General features: G+C 43.6%; 1 protein-coding gene across 7 annotated transcripts in view; it reads left to right on the forward strand.

Annotated features, from left to right (window-relative positions):
* Nucleotides 1-754: 754 nt before the first annotated feature.
* ARFGEF3 (ARFGEF family member 3) overlaps nucleotides 755-14,955 on the forward strand; it is a 135,322-nt gene continuing 121,121 nt past the window's right edge. For 5 of the 7 annotated variants that reach the window (XM_030556408.1, XM_030556409.1, XM_030556410.1 and 2 more), the window contains exons 1-2: nucleotides 756-1,181; nucleotides 5,240-5,294. In XM_030556408.1, the coding sequence (XP_030412268.1) occupies nucleotides 1,097-1,181; nucleotides 5,240-5,294 (140 nt within the window). In that variant the 5' untranslated portion in view covers nucleotides 756-1,096. Of the gene's footprint in view, nucleotides 1,182-5,239; nucleotides 5,295-14,955 lie in introns of all 7 variants that reach the window. The other 2 variants (XM_030556411.1, XM_030556412.1) reach the window with 2 other exon arrangements.

Genomic DNA, 14,955 nt, shown 5'->3' on the forward strand with positions numbered 1-14,955 from the left:
TTAGCCAGGACAGTTAGGGATGCAACGCTGTGCTTGGGTGACCTAAGCATGTGACTGTCAGAAGCTGAGAGGGGAAGACAGTAGTGGGTGACTCTAAAACTGCTTTGTTCTGTACACTTCACCTGAAGCACTTGGCATTGGCTGCTGTTGGAGACAAGATACTGGGCTAGATGGACCATTGCTCTGACCCACTATGGCCATTTTTATGCTTCATTTACAACGCATGGTTTCAAGATTGACACTATTCCTTTAAACTAATTCTGCACACAACAGGGAATGGTTAGTATTTAGGGCTTGCTCCTGATCCCACCAAAGACGGTGAGATTTTGACCACTGACACCAAAGGCAGCAGAAGGAGGCCCTAAATGCACAATGAAAACAGGCCGGGGGTTTCTTAGTGCCCTGTAATCTCCAGGTCGCTTCGCAGAGCGTTTCAGCGCTGCCTGCGCACACAGGGCTGGCAAGAGGAGCCGATTGCCTTGGGCTTAGGGAACAGCATTACGTGTAGTGACAGTTCACCATGGGAGCGGCTATGCTATGGGCTGCGACATCCGCAGGCCCTGGGCTGTGCAACAGAGCCGGCTCTTTCCCCCCGCCCCTGAGCCACGTAGTTACAGGAACATGAGTTTGTAGTGGCGAGACCAGGTGTGCACTGGCGGGAAATCCCGGACACATCTGTGCTCTGCTCCCGAGAGCAGCCAACCGCGCTCGCGCTCCCTCCCGAGTCCATCCCTTCCCGGGCTAGGAAATCCTCTGCCACCTTTTCCCGGGGTCTCTCTGCGCTGGGGAGCCCGGCTCCAGGCAGGCGCTGGCCGGGGCTGAGGATTCGGCCTCCTAGCGGCAGCAGCGACACCTCCCGCCGCAGCCCAGCTGCACCGCAGGGACCTGCCCGCGGGGGAGGAGGCAGCGGCACAAACTGACGTGTCTCCGTCATGGAGCTGAGCGTGATTCATCAACAGCAGCTGCAGCAGCAGCGCGCCCGGGGCAGGATGCTGCGCACCGTCCCCGCTTAGAGCCGGGCAAGAGGCGACACCCGCTCTGCCGTCTGCAGCCGCCTCTCCTTGCCGCGGAGCGCAGGGCCCCTCGGGGAGCCAAGATGGAAGAAATCCTGAGGAAGCTGCAGAAGGAAGCGTCGGGGAACAAACACAAAGCGATCAAGGAGAGCTGCGGCTGGGCCATTGGTAAGGAAGCGGGCACCTGCCCCTGGCGCTTTCTCCCAGTGCATGCTCCAGCCCCCCCGCGCCAGAGAGCAGACAGCCCCTTGCTTTGCTGGCTCTCATTATGGGTACGCTGTTAATGCATTTGCAGTGTTTCCTATCGTGCACGCGCCGTGCCTGGGAAATCTCTACCTACCATTTCTTGGGTCCTTTCTCCCATTGATTTAAAGGCACCCCTAAGCCATACCTGTGCTAAAGGATCCCCCTTCCCCCCACTTTGGAGGCTCTAATGCGCACATTGCTATCGATTTGTTGCCCTTCAGCGTGAGCTCCAATAGGTCAGGAAAACCTAGTTTTCTTTTTCAGCCAGGGCGCAGACAGTCTTAAGTAGGATTGTATTTAATTATATATTTTTCGAGCAGCATATATGAGCTTGCAGGTGTATGACTCAGTGGCTCACCGCTGCTGGAAGGCTGATGTGAGCCCACTGCAGGCAGTTTCCTTGCACTTGTAGCATCACTAATTTTATTGAAATACCTTAATTGCATTTACCTTAGTTGCCAGGTAAGTAAATTCTTTCTTTTGTCAGGCTCACCTAAAACTGTTAGGAAGGGAATGACCCAGACGGCCTGGCTGACATAACACTGGAGAGCTTACATGGTCCAACACCAACTGGGCATAGACCAGGGGTTTTCAAATGGGGTCAGGAGCCCTCAGGGGGTCATGAGGCTATTACATGGGGGGTTGCAAGCTGTCAGCCTCCACCCCAAACCCTGCTTTACATCCAGCATTTATAATGGTGTTATAAATTAAAAATAACTTTTTATATATTTAAGGGGGCTTGCACTCAGAGGCTTGCTATGTGAAGGAGATCACCAGTAAGAAAGTTTGAGAACCACTGGCATAGACTGCATAGGGTTAGCTATTAACATATGAAAGGGTGTTACAACTGCTAATTAAATTTGAAAAGGAGGTATAAAGACTTAATGAGGACAGCTGTTGAGGTTGCAGTACTTCTGGGTAGAGGAATTACTCATCTCTCACAGGTGTCAAGCTATGTGCCCCCCCCTTTTTTGTTTTAACGCAAAAAGCTTTTGCTTTTACTATTCTCAGTGAATCATCATCTCATGTTTAGGTGCATTCTAATTGCAGTGAATCACATGATATGTTAAAACTAGAGAGAATAAAAAATGAATAAACTTACGTTTCATTGGCAGGTAACTTATTGTTATCCCTCAAATGTATATGCTGTGATTCCGTCATCTGATGTTGTTTTTAAAAGTACAGGTTGCCTTGCATGGCCAAACCATGCTTCGCTACAGCCCAGTGATTTCAGAGGAAATCCATCTTTCCATATTGGTGCCTAGACACTGCTGTGATTGGAGCAGTATAAATATGTGTGTAAACAGCTATTCATTTGTTTTTCACTTGATATGTAGCTTTTTTCCCTTCTCAGACTCAAACCACCATAAGCATATTTTATGGATATTTTAGTATTTATGTGAAGGGAACTGTGTGTTTGGTGATTACACTGGAATTATTAACACCTTTCTTTGAGAGCAAGATCTGGTAGACCCATACGTTTTTTCACAGGAAAGAGAAGTAATATTTTACCATTCAAAAGTGCCAGTGATAGAGATGCTGAGCAAACAAGATGATTGCAGAACTACTGCTTGTTTTAATAACATGGAACCATTCTGTCTAATATAACACTGAATTCTTTAAAAATATGTATCTTCCATACAAGGATAAGGCTGTTTGGGTGGTATACCAAGTATAATACATGGGAAGTATTTTTTCTTAGATCTCAGTGACCACATACATAAGGTGTCTTTTGTTGAATGTGCATTCTGTTACAATGCAATTTTTTTTGTACTGTGACTTCTCAACCACTAATTTATGCTAAGAGGTTAGTTCTGAGAGCACCTCACTGCATCTACCTTGTTGTTAACTATCTAATAAAATGAGTGTCTGTATTAGTGAAAATGAACCAAGTGTAATGAGCTGCACACAAATTTTCAGAGAGAGGCTGTGACTCGAGAGAGTTCAAGCAACCTAAAGTCAGTGCTGGGGTTGATCTATCCTAGGGCTGTCCAGCGATTAAAAACTTAATCGCAATTAATTGTGCCCTTAAACAATAATAGAATACCATTTATTTAAATATTTTGGGATGTTTTCTACATTTTCAAATATAATTATTTCAATTACAACACAGAATACAAAGTATAGTGTTCACTTTCTATTTATTTGTGAATACAAATATTTGCAGTGAAAAAACAAAAGAAATAGTATATTTCGGTTCACCTAATACAAGTACTGTAATGCAATCTCTTATGAAAGTTGAATTTACAAATGTCAAATGATGTACAAAAAATAACTGCATTCAAAAATAAAACAATGTAAAACTTTAGAGCCTATGAGTCCACTCAGTACTATTTTATCCAGTCGCTCAGACAAACAAGTTTGGTTACATTTGCAGGAGATAATGGTGCCCATTTCTTGTTTACAATGTCACCTGAAAGTGAGAATTGGCGTTCGCATGCCAGATGCACTAAAGATTCATATGTCTCTTCATGCTTCAACCACCATTCCAGAGGATATGCATCTGTGGTGATGACGGGTTCTGCTCGATAACAATCCAAAGCAGAGCAACAGATGCATGCTCATTTTCATCATCTGAATCAGATGCCACCAGCAGAAGGTTAATTTTTTTGGGGGGGGTGGGGTTTGGTTCTGGTTCTGTAGTTTCCACATCAGGGTGTTGCTCTTTTAACACTTCTGAAAGCATGCTCCACACCTCGTCCTGCTCAGATTTTGGATGGCACTTCAGATTCTTTAAACCTTGAGTTGAGTGCTGTAGCTATTTTTAGAAATCTCACACTGGTACCTTCTTTGGTTTTGTCAAATCTGCAGTGACACTGTCATAAATCAAGCAACATGTGCTGGGTCATCATTCAAGACTGCTATAACATGAAATATATGGCAGAATGTGCATAAAACAACAAGGGATGTGCAATTATCTCCCAAGGAGTTCAGTCACAAATTTAATTAATACACTATTTTTTAAACAAACATCATCAGCATGGAATCATGTCCTCCAGAATGGTGGCCGAAGCATGAAGGGGCATACAAATGTTTAGCACATCTGGCACGTAAATACCCTGCAATGCCTGTTCTCGCTTTCAGGTGATGTTGTAAATAAGAAGCAGGCAGCAGTGTCTCCCATAAATGTAAAGAAACTTGTTTGTCTTAGCGATTGGCTGAACAAGAAGTAAGACTGAGTGGACTTGTAGGCTCTAAAGTTTTACTTTGTTTTGTTTTTGAGTGCAGTAATGTAACAAAAAAAATCTACACTTGTATGTTACACTTTCACCGTAGAGATTGCATTATAGTACTTGTATGAGGGGAATTGAAAAATACGGTTTCTTTTGTTTTTTACAATGCAAATATTTGTAATAAAAATAATGTAAAGTGAGCACTGTACGCTTTGTGTTCTGTATTGTGATAGAAATCTCTATTTGAAAATGTAGAGGAAAAAATCAAAAAATATTTAATAAATTTCAGTGGGTATTGTATTGTTTAATAGTGCTATTAATCGCAGTTAATTTTTTGAGTTAAACACGTGAGTTTACAGTGATTAATTGACAGTCCTAATCTATACATAAATTTGCACCAATGTAACTAAATCAATATTCTAAAATCAGTTTAGTTATTTTGTTGCAAGTCCAGGTGGATGCTGATTTTGGAACAGTGTCCACACACAGATTTGGACTGCAATAATGAAATCATTTGTAATCCACGGCTGCTGCTATTTTGGTGCAAGTTTGTAGATACATTATCTTGTTCTGGAGTCCTGTATATGTCACCATGTTTACATCTAGAAGGGTTCCCTACAATAAGAAAAGCACAGCATCAGGCCCACAGAGAATTTTTTGAAATTGTAAGTTGTAAATTTAACTGTCAGTTCTATTGATAGAAGTCAGGCTTGGGAACAATAAATCAAAACTGTGGAAATGTAGAGTATCTAGATCCTGAATACATTGTCTCCTTTAACATTCTTATTCTTTCCTTCACTCATACAGAAACTTTGGAATCTTCTGATGCTGCTGCTACCAAGATCCCTCCATATCAGCTGAGGTAAGGAAACATAAATGTCTTGGATCATGTGACGCCATGGGTTTTGGCAAAGCCTACAAAAAAAGTTCAGAAATGGACAGAAGCATATTACTGATGGTCAATGAGAAAGGAAGGCTGGACCGTGGCAGGATGACACTCATGATGGAAGCCTGCTTATTCTCACTGCTCCTTTCAATGTCCTATACTGTATTGTTAAATCTGGATCATTCAGTGTGTTCTGGAGATTAGCAGCCATTGGGATAGGCAGTGTGATCTTAGGGATAGAACAATGTGTTGGGACTCAGGAAACCTAGTGTTGGTTTTGCCACTGGCCTGCTGAGTGACCTTGGGCAAGTCACTGCATTGTTTTGTGCCTCAGTTTCTCCATCAGTAAAAGCAAGGATAACGATACTGACTTCCTTTGTAAAGCACCTGGAGATCTCCTGATGAAAAATGCTATATAAGAGCTAAGTATTATTATTATTTTAGTTATTCAGTCTTCCATATTATTAAGTGGCAGTGAACTCTCATTGTTAGCTAATCAGTAAATTAAGATTGAGAAAAGGATATTGTTTCCAAATGATCACTTTTTAGGTTTGAAATCCCTGGTCTTTCGTTTCAGTTCGAGTTTTAGTTCATAAGTTGCTTTAGGGTTCCTTAACAAATCTAAGCTTTTACCTTTGTCTATAGTAGACTTTTTTTTTTCTGACAGATCTCACTGCCTTGTTATCCCAGGTGCAGTTGCACGGGTGGTAGCGACATCAGGACTGCTAGGCTAGACAAGGCTCTGGCAGCCGCCAGTGCTTTTACTACCACATCATTGAAACTTGCTCAGAACAGGGATAAACAGAATGGTTTTAAAACAGGTAGCAGCAGCCATAGGAGCCTTTCCTGCACTAGCACTGCCCAGTGACTGGTGCTGTAGCAGAGGGAGCAGTTTTTTTCAGAAAGAAGCCTAGTATAGACTCCCTTTGTGTGCCATCTTGCACCCTAAACCTCTGATCTTACCTTCAGAATTCACTGTCAGTGGCATGGTGCTGGCAATTGATTCTGAGGACGTTTTTTTCCTCTTACAGTCAGCTTTTGGAGGTATATGTGGATTATCTGGCATAGGATATAGTGGGATGGGGAAAGGAATTCCATTTTGTGGAGGATTTTGATATTTTGAAATCTGATTTCATTCTGATTTGAAATAAAATTCAAACGTTTCACAATGTCCCATGAAAGGGAATGGCATCCCAGCTCTGGGGCAGTCAGCCTGATGGAATGCCCTGGAGCCGTGGACCCTGGGAGCCCAGGCTGCTGAGGAGCTACAAGCCTAGGAGTTTGGGAGCTAGCTCTTCCAAGCTATTTCCTCTTCAGTCAGACTGGTGAGCTGAAGGGCAGTTGGGAATCTGCAGGTCTGCCCTGGCTGAGCCAGGAGCTGGAGCTCACAGAGCATCCAGGTTCTGACTCCCTGTCAGACTGCCTGGTGAGCTGTGGAGGAACTAGGTGTCTGGAAGCACTCTGAGTCCTGGCTAACCTGAGAGCCTTGTAGATTTGGAACATGGCTCCCAGGGCTTCCAGGTTCTTGGCTCCTCATCAGATCACCTAATAGGCTGAAAGGGAGACAAAATTTTGGGAGCCTTTGGAGCCCCACTTGACGGCAGTCTTCTAGCTGAGTTTCAGAAGAGCCTAGTATGGGAGCTTGGGATCTGGGGCTCTCAGGACTTCCAGGCTGTTGGCTTCCTGTCATAGAATCATAGATGTGTAGGATTGGAAGGGACCTCAACAGGTCATCTAGCCCAGTCATCCTGCCATGATTGCAGGACTACATAATTACTAGACCATTCCTGACAGGTGTCTGTCTAACCTGTTCTTAAAAACTTGCAATGATGGAGATTCCACAACCTCCCTAGGCAATTTGTTCCAGTGCTTAACCACCCTGACAGTGTTTTTCCTAATGTCCAACATAAAGCTCCCTTGCTGCAATTTAAGTCATTGCTTCTTGTCCTACCCTCAGATGTTTAGAAGAACAATTCTTTCCCTTCCTCCATCTAACAACCTTTTATGTATTTGAAAACTGTTTTTATGTCTCACACATACACAATTTTTTCACTCTTCCCTCATAGGTCATGTTTTCTATCTCTAATCTCTTTTGTTGCTCTTCTCTGGCCTTTCTCCAGTTTGTCCACATCTGTTCTGAAATGTGGCACCCAGAACTGGACACCATACTCCAACTGAGGCCTTATCAGCATGGAGTAGAGTGTAAGAATTACTACTTGTGTCTTGCTTACAACACTCCTGCTAATATATCCCAGAATAATATTTGTTTTTTTTTTTTTGCTACATTGTTGACTCATATTTAGTTTGTGATCCACTCTGATCCCCATATCCCTTTCTACAGTACTCCTTAAGCAGTCATTTCCCATTTTGTATGTATGCAACTGATTGTTCCTTCCGAAGTGGAGTACTTTGCATTTGTCCTTATTTTTCATCCTATTTATTTCAGATCATTTTGAATTTTAATCCTATCCTCCAAAGCACTTGCAACCCTCTCCAGCTTGTTATGGTCCTCAAACTTTATAAATATACTCTCTATGCCATTATCTAAATCATTTATGAAGATTAGTGAAGAAATTGGACCCAGGATTTATCCCTGTGGGACTCCACTCAATATGTCCTTTCAGCTTGACTGTGAACAACTGATGACTACTCTCTGGCAATGGTTTTCCAACCAGTTATGCAGCCACCTTGTTGTAGTTCCAGCTCGGTTGTGTTTCCCTAGTTTATAAGAAGGTCATATGAGACAGTACCAAAAGCCTTACTAAAATCGAGATATTCCACATCTACCGCTTCCCCCTTATATTGTTACCCTGTCAAAGTACTTTGCCTCAGTCTTTAATAAAGCTAATGAGGAGCTTAGGGATAATGGAAGGATGACAAACGGGAATGAGGATATGGAGGTGGATATTACCACATCTGAGGTAGAAGCCAAACTTGAACAGCTTAATGGGACAAAATCAGAGAGCCCAGACAATCTTCATCCAAGAATATTAAAGGAACTGGTGCATGAAATTGCAAGCCCATTAGCGAGAATTTTTAATGAATCGGTAGACTCAGGGGTTGTACCATATGGCTGGAGAATTGCTAACATAGTTCCTATCTTTAAGAAAGAGAAAAAAGTGATCCGAGTAACTATAGGCCTGTTAGTTTGACATCTGTAGTATGTAAGGTCTTGGAAAAAATTTTGAAGGAGAAAGTAGTTAAGAACATTGAGGTCAATGGTAATTGGGACAAATTACAACATGGTTTTACTAAAGGTAGGTCATGCCAAACCTTCTTTGAGAAGGTGACAGATTATTTAGACAAAGGAAATGCAGTAGACCTAATTTACCTTGATTTCAGTAAGGCATTTGACACCGTTCCACATGGCGAGTTATTAGTCAAATTGGAAAAGATGGGGATCAATATGAAAATTGAAAGGTGGATAAGGAACTGGTTAAAGGGGAGACTACGATGGGTCGTACTGAAGGGTGAACTGTCAGGATGGAAGGAGGTTACTAGTGGAGTTCCTCAAGGATCGGTTTTGGGACCAATCTTATTTAACCTTTTTATTACTGACCTTGGCACAAAAAGCGGGAATGTGCTAATAAAGTTTGCGGATGACACAAAGCTGGGGGATATTGCTAACACAGAGAAGGACCGGGATATCATACAGGAAGATCTGGATGACCTTGTAAACTGGAGTAATAGTAATAGGATGAAATTTAATAGTGAAAAGTACAAGGTCATGCACTTAGGGATTAATAATAAGAATTTTAGATATACATTGGGGACACATCGGTTGGAAGCAACGGAGGAGGAGAAGGACCTTGGAGTATTGGTTGATCACAGGATGACTATGAGCCGCCAATGTGATATGGCCGTTAAAAAAGCTAATGCGGTTTTAGGATGCATCAGGCGAGGTATTTCCAGCAAAGATAAGGAGTTGTTAGTACCGTTATATAAGGCGCTGGTGAGACCTCACCTGGAATACTGTGTGCAGTTCTGGTCTCCCATGTTTAAGAAAGATGAATTCAAACTGGAACAGGTTTAGAGACGGGCTACTAGGATGATCCGAGGAATGGAAAACTTGTCATATGAAAGGAGACTCAAAGAGCTTGGTTTATTTAGTCTAGCCAAAAGAAGGCTGAGGGGGGATATGCTTGTTCTTTATAAATATATCAGAGGGATTAATATTAGAGAGCGAGAGGAATTATTTAAGCTTTGTACCAATGTAGACTCAAAAACGAATGGGTGTAAACTGGACACTAGGAAGTTTAGACTTGAAATTATACGAAGGTTTCTAACCATTAGAGGAGTGAAGTTCTGGAACAGCCTTCCAAGGGGAGTAGTGGGGGCAAAAGACATATCTGGCTTTAAGACTAAGCTTGATTAGTTTATGGAAGGGATGGTATGATGGGATAGCTTAATTTTGGCAATTGATCTTTGATTATCAGCAGATAAGTATGCCCAGTGGTCGGTGATGGGATGCTGGATGGGATGGGATCTGAGTTACTGCAGAGAATTCTTTCCTGAGTGCTGGCTGGTGAGCCTTGCCCACATGCTCAGGGTTTAGCTGATCGCCATATTTGGGGTCAGGAAGGAATTTTCCTCCGGGGAAGATTGGCAGAGGCCCTGGAGGTTTTTCGCCTTCCTCTGCAGCGTGGGGCATTTGTCACTTGCTGGTGGATTCTCTGCAGCTTGAGGTCTTCAAACCACAATTTGAAGACATCAATAACTCGGACATAGGTTAGGGGTTTGTTATAGAAGTGAATGGGTAGGGTTCTGTGGCCTGCTTTGTGCAGGAGGTCGGACTAGATGATCACATTGGTCCCTTCTGACCCTAAAGTCTGTGAATCTATGAATCTATCAGGAGTAACAATGTTAGTCTGTATCCACAAAAACTACGAGGGGTCCGGTGGCACATTAAAGATGTAGGGTATGGCTACACTCGAAACTTCAAAGCGCTGCCGCGGGAGCGCTTTGAAGTGTGAGTGTGGTCACAGCACCAGGAGAGAGCTCTCCCAGCGCTGCACGTACTCCACATCCTCATGGGGATTAGCTTGCAGCGCTGGGAGCCGCTCTCCCAGCGCTGCCGCACTGTTTACACTGGCGCTTTGCAGTGCTGTATCTTGCAGCGCGCAGGGGGGTGTTTTTTTCACACCCCTGAATGAGAAAGTTGCAGCGCTGTAAAGCACCAGTGTAGCCAAGGCCTAACAGATTTATTTGGGCATAAACCTTTGTGGGTAAAAAAAACCCCATGCATCTGAAGAAATGGGTTTTTTACCCACAGAAGCTTATGACCAAATAAATCTGTTAGTCTTTAAGGTGCCTCTGGACTCCTCGTTAGTTTTGGAGGGAACAAAGATTCTTTCAACTTGTGGCAGTGTCTCCTGCAGTGGCCCCAGCTACGGTGCAGTCTCTACTAGCTCTCCATGAGCTCCTAACCATACCAAAAGGGGCAGAAGAGGATGGGGCCATGGTCCTGCCCCCATTTCTGCCTTCACCCCATTCCATATTGGCCACAGAGATGGAGGAATGCACTAGGGGAGTGCATCTTTATGTTGATATGCTGTTTCTGATCTGTCTAGGAACTCCAAGAGGAATTGTCTCCCTAAACTCTTCCCTGGGTTGCTGCTTTTAATCTGGCTCTGTATTCTGTGCTGTAGTATTATAATACTATATACATACCAAGAGCCAGGAGGAAAATGAGCAAAGGAAGATTAGACTGATGATTAGGCAAAATGTCCTAATGGTGAGATCTGTTAACTGGAGTGGACTCACCACTAGAAATAGGATTATTCTCTGCAATATACTCTAACAACAAAGAGTGAGCCAAATAACCTAATTTTGTTCATTTCCACATGCAGTTTCTGTGATTCTGTAGCAAATGGAATGCAGTGGCACTGCCTAATAAGAACACTATACAAAATTCTGGCAATAACCCAGTCTTCTGACAATGTCCGTGAAAGAACTGCATTCACTAACCTATATCTAGGTCACTACCAAATTCACGACCATGAAAAACACATCAGATTCTGAAATCTGGTCTTCTGTGTGCTTTTACCCTATACTATTCAGATTTCATGGGGGAGAGCAGCATTTCTCAAATTGAGAATCCTAACCCAAAAGGGAGTTGCAGGGGGATTGCAATGTTATTTTAGGGGGATTATGGTATTGCCAGCCTTACGTCTGCTCTGCCTTCAGAACTGGGCAGCTGGTGAGTAGTGGCTGCTGACTGGGAACCCAGGTCTGAAGGCAGAGCCCTGCCAGCAGCAGCACAGAAGTAAGGGTGGCAATACCATCCCATGCCATCCTTACTTCTATGCTGCTGCTGCTGGTGGCACTGCCTTCAGAGTTGCACTCCTGGCCAGCAGCCACCACTCTCCAGCTGCCCAGCTCTAAAGACAGCATTGCCACCGCCAGCAGCAGCAGAGCAGAAGTAAGGGTAGCAGTACTGCAACCCTGCTTACAATAACCTGGTGACTGCCCCCCACAACTCCTTTCTGGGTCAGGACCCCTACAATTACAACACTGAAATTTCACATTTAACTAGCTGAAATCATGAAATTAACATTTTTTTTTCAATCCTCTGATCATGAAAGTGACCGAAATAGACCATGAATTTGGTAGGGCCCTAACTGTATCAAATCCAGTGAGCCAGATGGAGCTAAGCTGATTCATGTTGGCCCCAAAGAGTCTAGCAATCTGATTGGACATTGCAGAGGGGATGCTCTCCAGTTGGCTTTCAGATTACTCTTAAAAAAACAAAAGAAACTGAGTGTACAAAAACTACATTAAAAGAACAGTAAGGATCTGCCTGATTCCAACACAGTGAAGGCGATTCTGTTGTACACCTGCTGCTCTATTCTTAGCTCACCCTGTTGGGTTGCGCGGGTGTATTATTGAACATATGGCATGTTAGATCAAATAGTTTCCTGAGGCCTTTGCAACAAATGAGTGAGGTCTGCTGCAGCTTTTGTATCATGGCTGCTTTCAAGGCAACCTCAGCACTTCCCGGAAGAAATACTTTTCACACAGGACAACACCTGAGGTGTATTTTGCCCCCTAGGCTAGCTGTGTTCAGCAGTGTTTGGACAGTTAAGGAAGGAGAGGCAGCCTTGAATGTCACAGCTTTACTTAGCTTCACTGAGACCCATTGGGGTTCATCTTCCCAGCACAAAGTGGGGAGATGTAACCATTCAGCTCCCCTTGACGTTAATAGGATTTATGGGGTTAAATCCTTGAAAACCAGGGTGAAAATTAACCCAGTTGAGGGACAGCAATTGTAATGTCTTACTTCCTAACAAAAATACCCAGCTCAGGACACGAGGCCTTTCATTTCCCTGCTGAACATGTACACGGGTTTTCTCACACTACTCTGTCGGTGTGGCTCAGCTCTGTCCCAAGGGAAGGTGGGAAGGGCTACATGCCCATTCTGCCCAACAAGGACATCAAATAGAAAGGCAGGAGGGCTTGGGGTAAAGATGATCTGAGTTTGGTTCCCAGTTTTGCCATGTCTTCCTGTGCAGCCTTGGACTTATCACCTAACCTCTGTGTGAGTTGGTTCTCCATCTGTAAAATGAAGATAATATTGCTTCCCTCACTTGCAGGGTGGATTGTGAAGATAAATGCATTGTCAGATAGGGGTTTTATGAATACCTAAATAGATAAAATGGAAGGACAATTTTTAATGGCCACATCTGTCCAGTAGAAAGTGGCCTAAGATAAAGGGTTGCCAACACTCCAGGATTGGCCTGGAATCTCCAGGAATTAAAGATTAATCTTTAATTAAGGAGTATGTCATGTGATGAAACCTCTAGGAATACATCCAACCAAAACTAGCAACCCTAATAACTTCATATAACCCAGCAGCCAGCCATCTGATTCTAATGACTGTTAGTTGCTACTCAGCTGAGCTAGATTTCTTTTGGCATCTTCAAGGTGAAAAGCTCTATATCCTATTGCCAAACACCTGAGCTATCCCATCTTCTCTGTTATGTGTCTAATTTCTAGTCATGTTCAGTGGTCTACTAACAATAACTGAAACAGAAAATAGGCCCTTAGTGAGGGCTGTGAGCCATACTGTGGAGTAAAAGGTCCATAGGTGCTGGGACTAGGGGTGATGGGGGTGCTACAGCACCCCCTAGATTGAAGTGGATTCCATTATCTACAGGGTTTGAAGTTTGGTTCAATGGCTCTTAGCACCCCCACTATAAAAAATCATTCCAGCACCCCTGTAAAGAAAGGAACCAGAATGAGTTTACTATTGCAGAAATGTAGCTGCTGTAGTTCTTTTAATTGCGATCTTCAACCTTCATTGGTGATAGCTAAAGGGGGTTAATGCTGGGGCAGATTTTTGTGCGTGTAAAAAGGCAAAGCCACCTTACCGAAAATGTACTTCTCGGTACTTTGGAGACTTGTCTTTTTTGTACATTTTTTGTGTATAATGCTTCCACCTTGGTCAGGCCATTTTGCATTAGAAAATATTATTCTCCCCCTCCCTCCCCCAAAGTGATTTTGTCAGACCTCTAAGGTATATTTCCACTACAGTTGGGTAGTGAAAAACTTGGAGGTTAAGTCCCTTTCATCTAACTTTTCTTCTCTAAGAATGGCTGGGTATAGTACTTATTGGCTTATTGCCTCCTGCCAACCCATGGAAGTATCACTGCTGACCCTGCTCTGAACCATTACATGGAACTTGTGTCTCAGTAGTGCCCCACCCCAGAGTGAAGTGAGGCACTGGGGTAAAACATGTATGCTCAGGTTCTCAGCTGGTTTAAATTGGCACAGCTCCATTGTGGTCAGTGGAACTACGCTGATTCACATCAGCTGAGAATCTGACCCTCAGTTTTTACAGTGACAGGTAGGAGATGGATCGGTGTATGTTATGTTAGTATAATGAATAATTAGGGCCCTACCAAATTCCCGGCCATGAAAAACACGTCACGGACTGTGAAATCTGGTCTTTTGTGTACTTTTACCCTATATTATACAGATTTCACAGGGGAGACCAGCGTTTCTCAAATCGAGTGTCCTGAGCCAAAGAGGAATTGCAGAGGGACCGAAAGGTTATTTTAGGGAGGTTGTGGTATTGCCACCCTTACTTCTGCACTGCCTTCAGAGCTGAGTGGCTGGAGAATGGCAGCTGTTGTCCGGGTGCCCAGCTCTGCAAGCAGCAGCGCAGAAGTAGAGGAGGCCATACCATACCATACTATGCCATCCTTCCTTCTGTGCTGCTGTGGGTGGTGGCTCTGCCTTCAGAGCTGGGTTCCCAGCCAGCAGCCGCTGCTCTCTGCCCAGCTCTGAATGCAGCGCCGCTGCCAGCAGCAGCACAGAAGTAAGAGTAGAAGTACGTCAACCCTGCCTCCAATAACCTTGCGACCCCCCCCCCCACAGCTCCTTTTAGGGTCGGGACCCATACAATTACAACACCATGAAATTTGAAATTTCAATAGCTGAAATCATGAAATTTATGACTTTTAAAATCCAATGACCATGAAATTGACCAAAATGGACTGTGGATTTGGTAGGACCCTATGAATAACATTGTATGCATTAATTGCTCTGCAAAGGTTCTCCGAATACTTTAAAAACACTTATTTACTAAACTTCACAATACTTTGCTGTGCTATGCATTATGGTGCCCAGTTTAGAG

This window comes from Gopherus evgoodei, chromosome 3 (genome assembly GCF_007399415.2).
Source record: "Gopherus evgoodei ecotype Sinaloan lineage chromosome 3, rGopEvg1_v1.p, whole genome shotgun sequence".
Lineage (NCBI taxonomy): Eukaryota > Metazoa > Chordata > Testudines > Testudinidae > Gopherus > Gopherus evgoodei.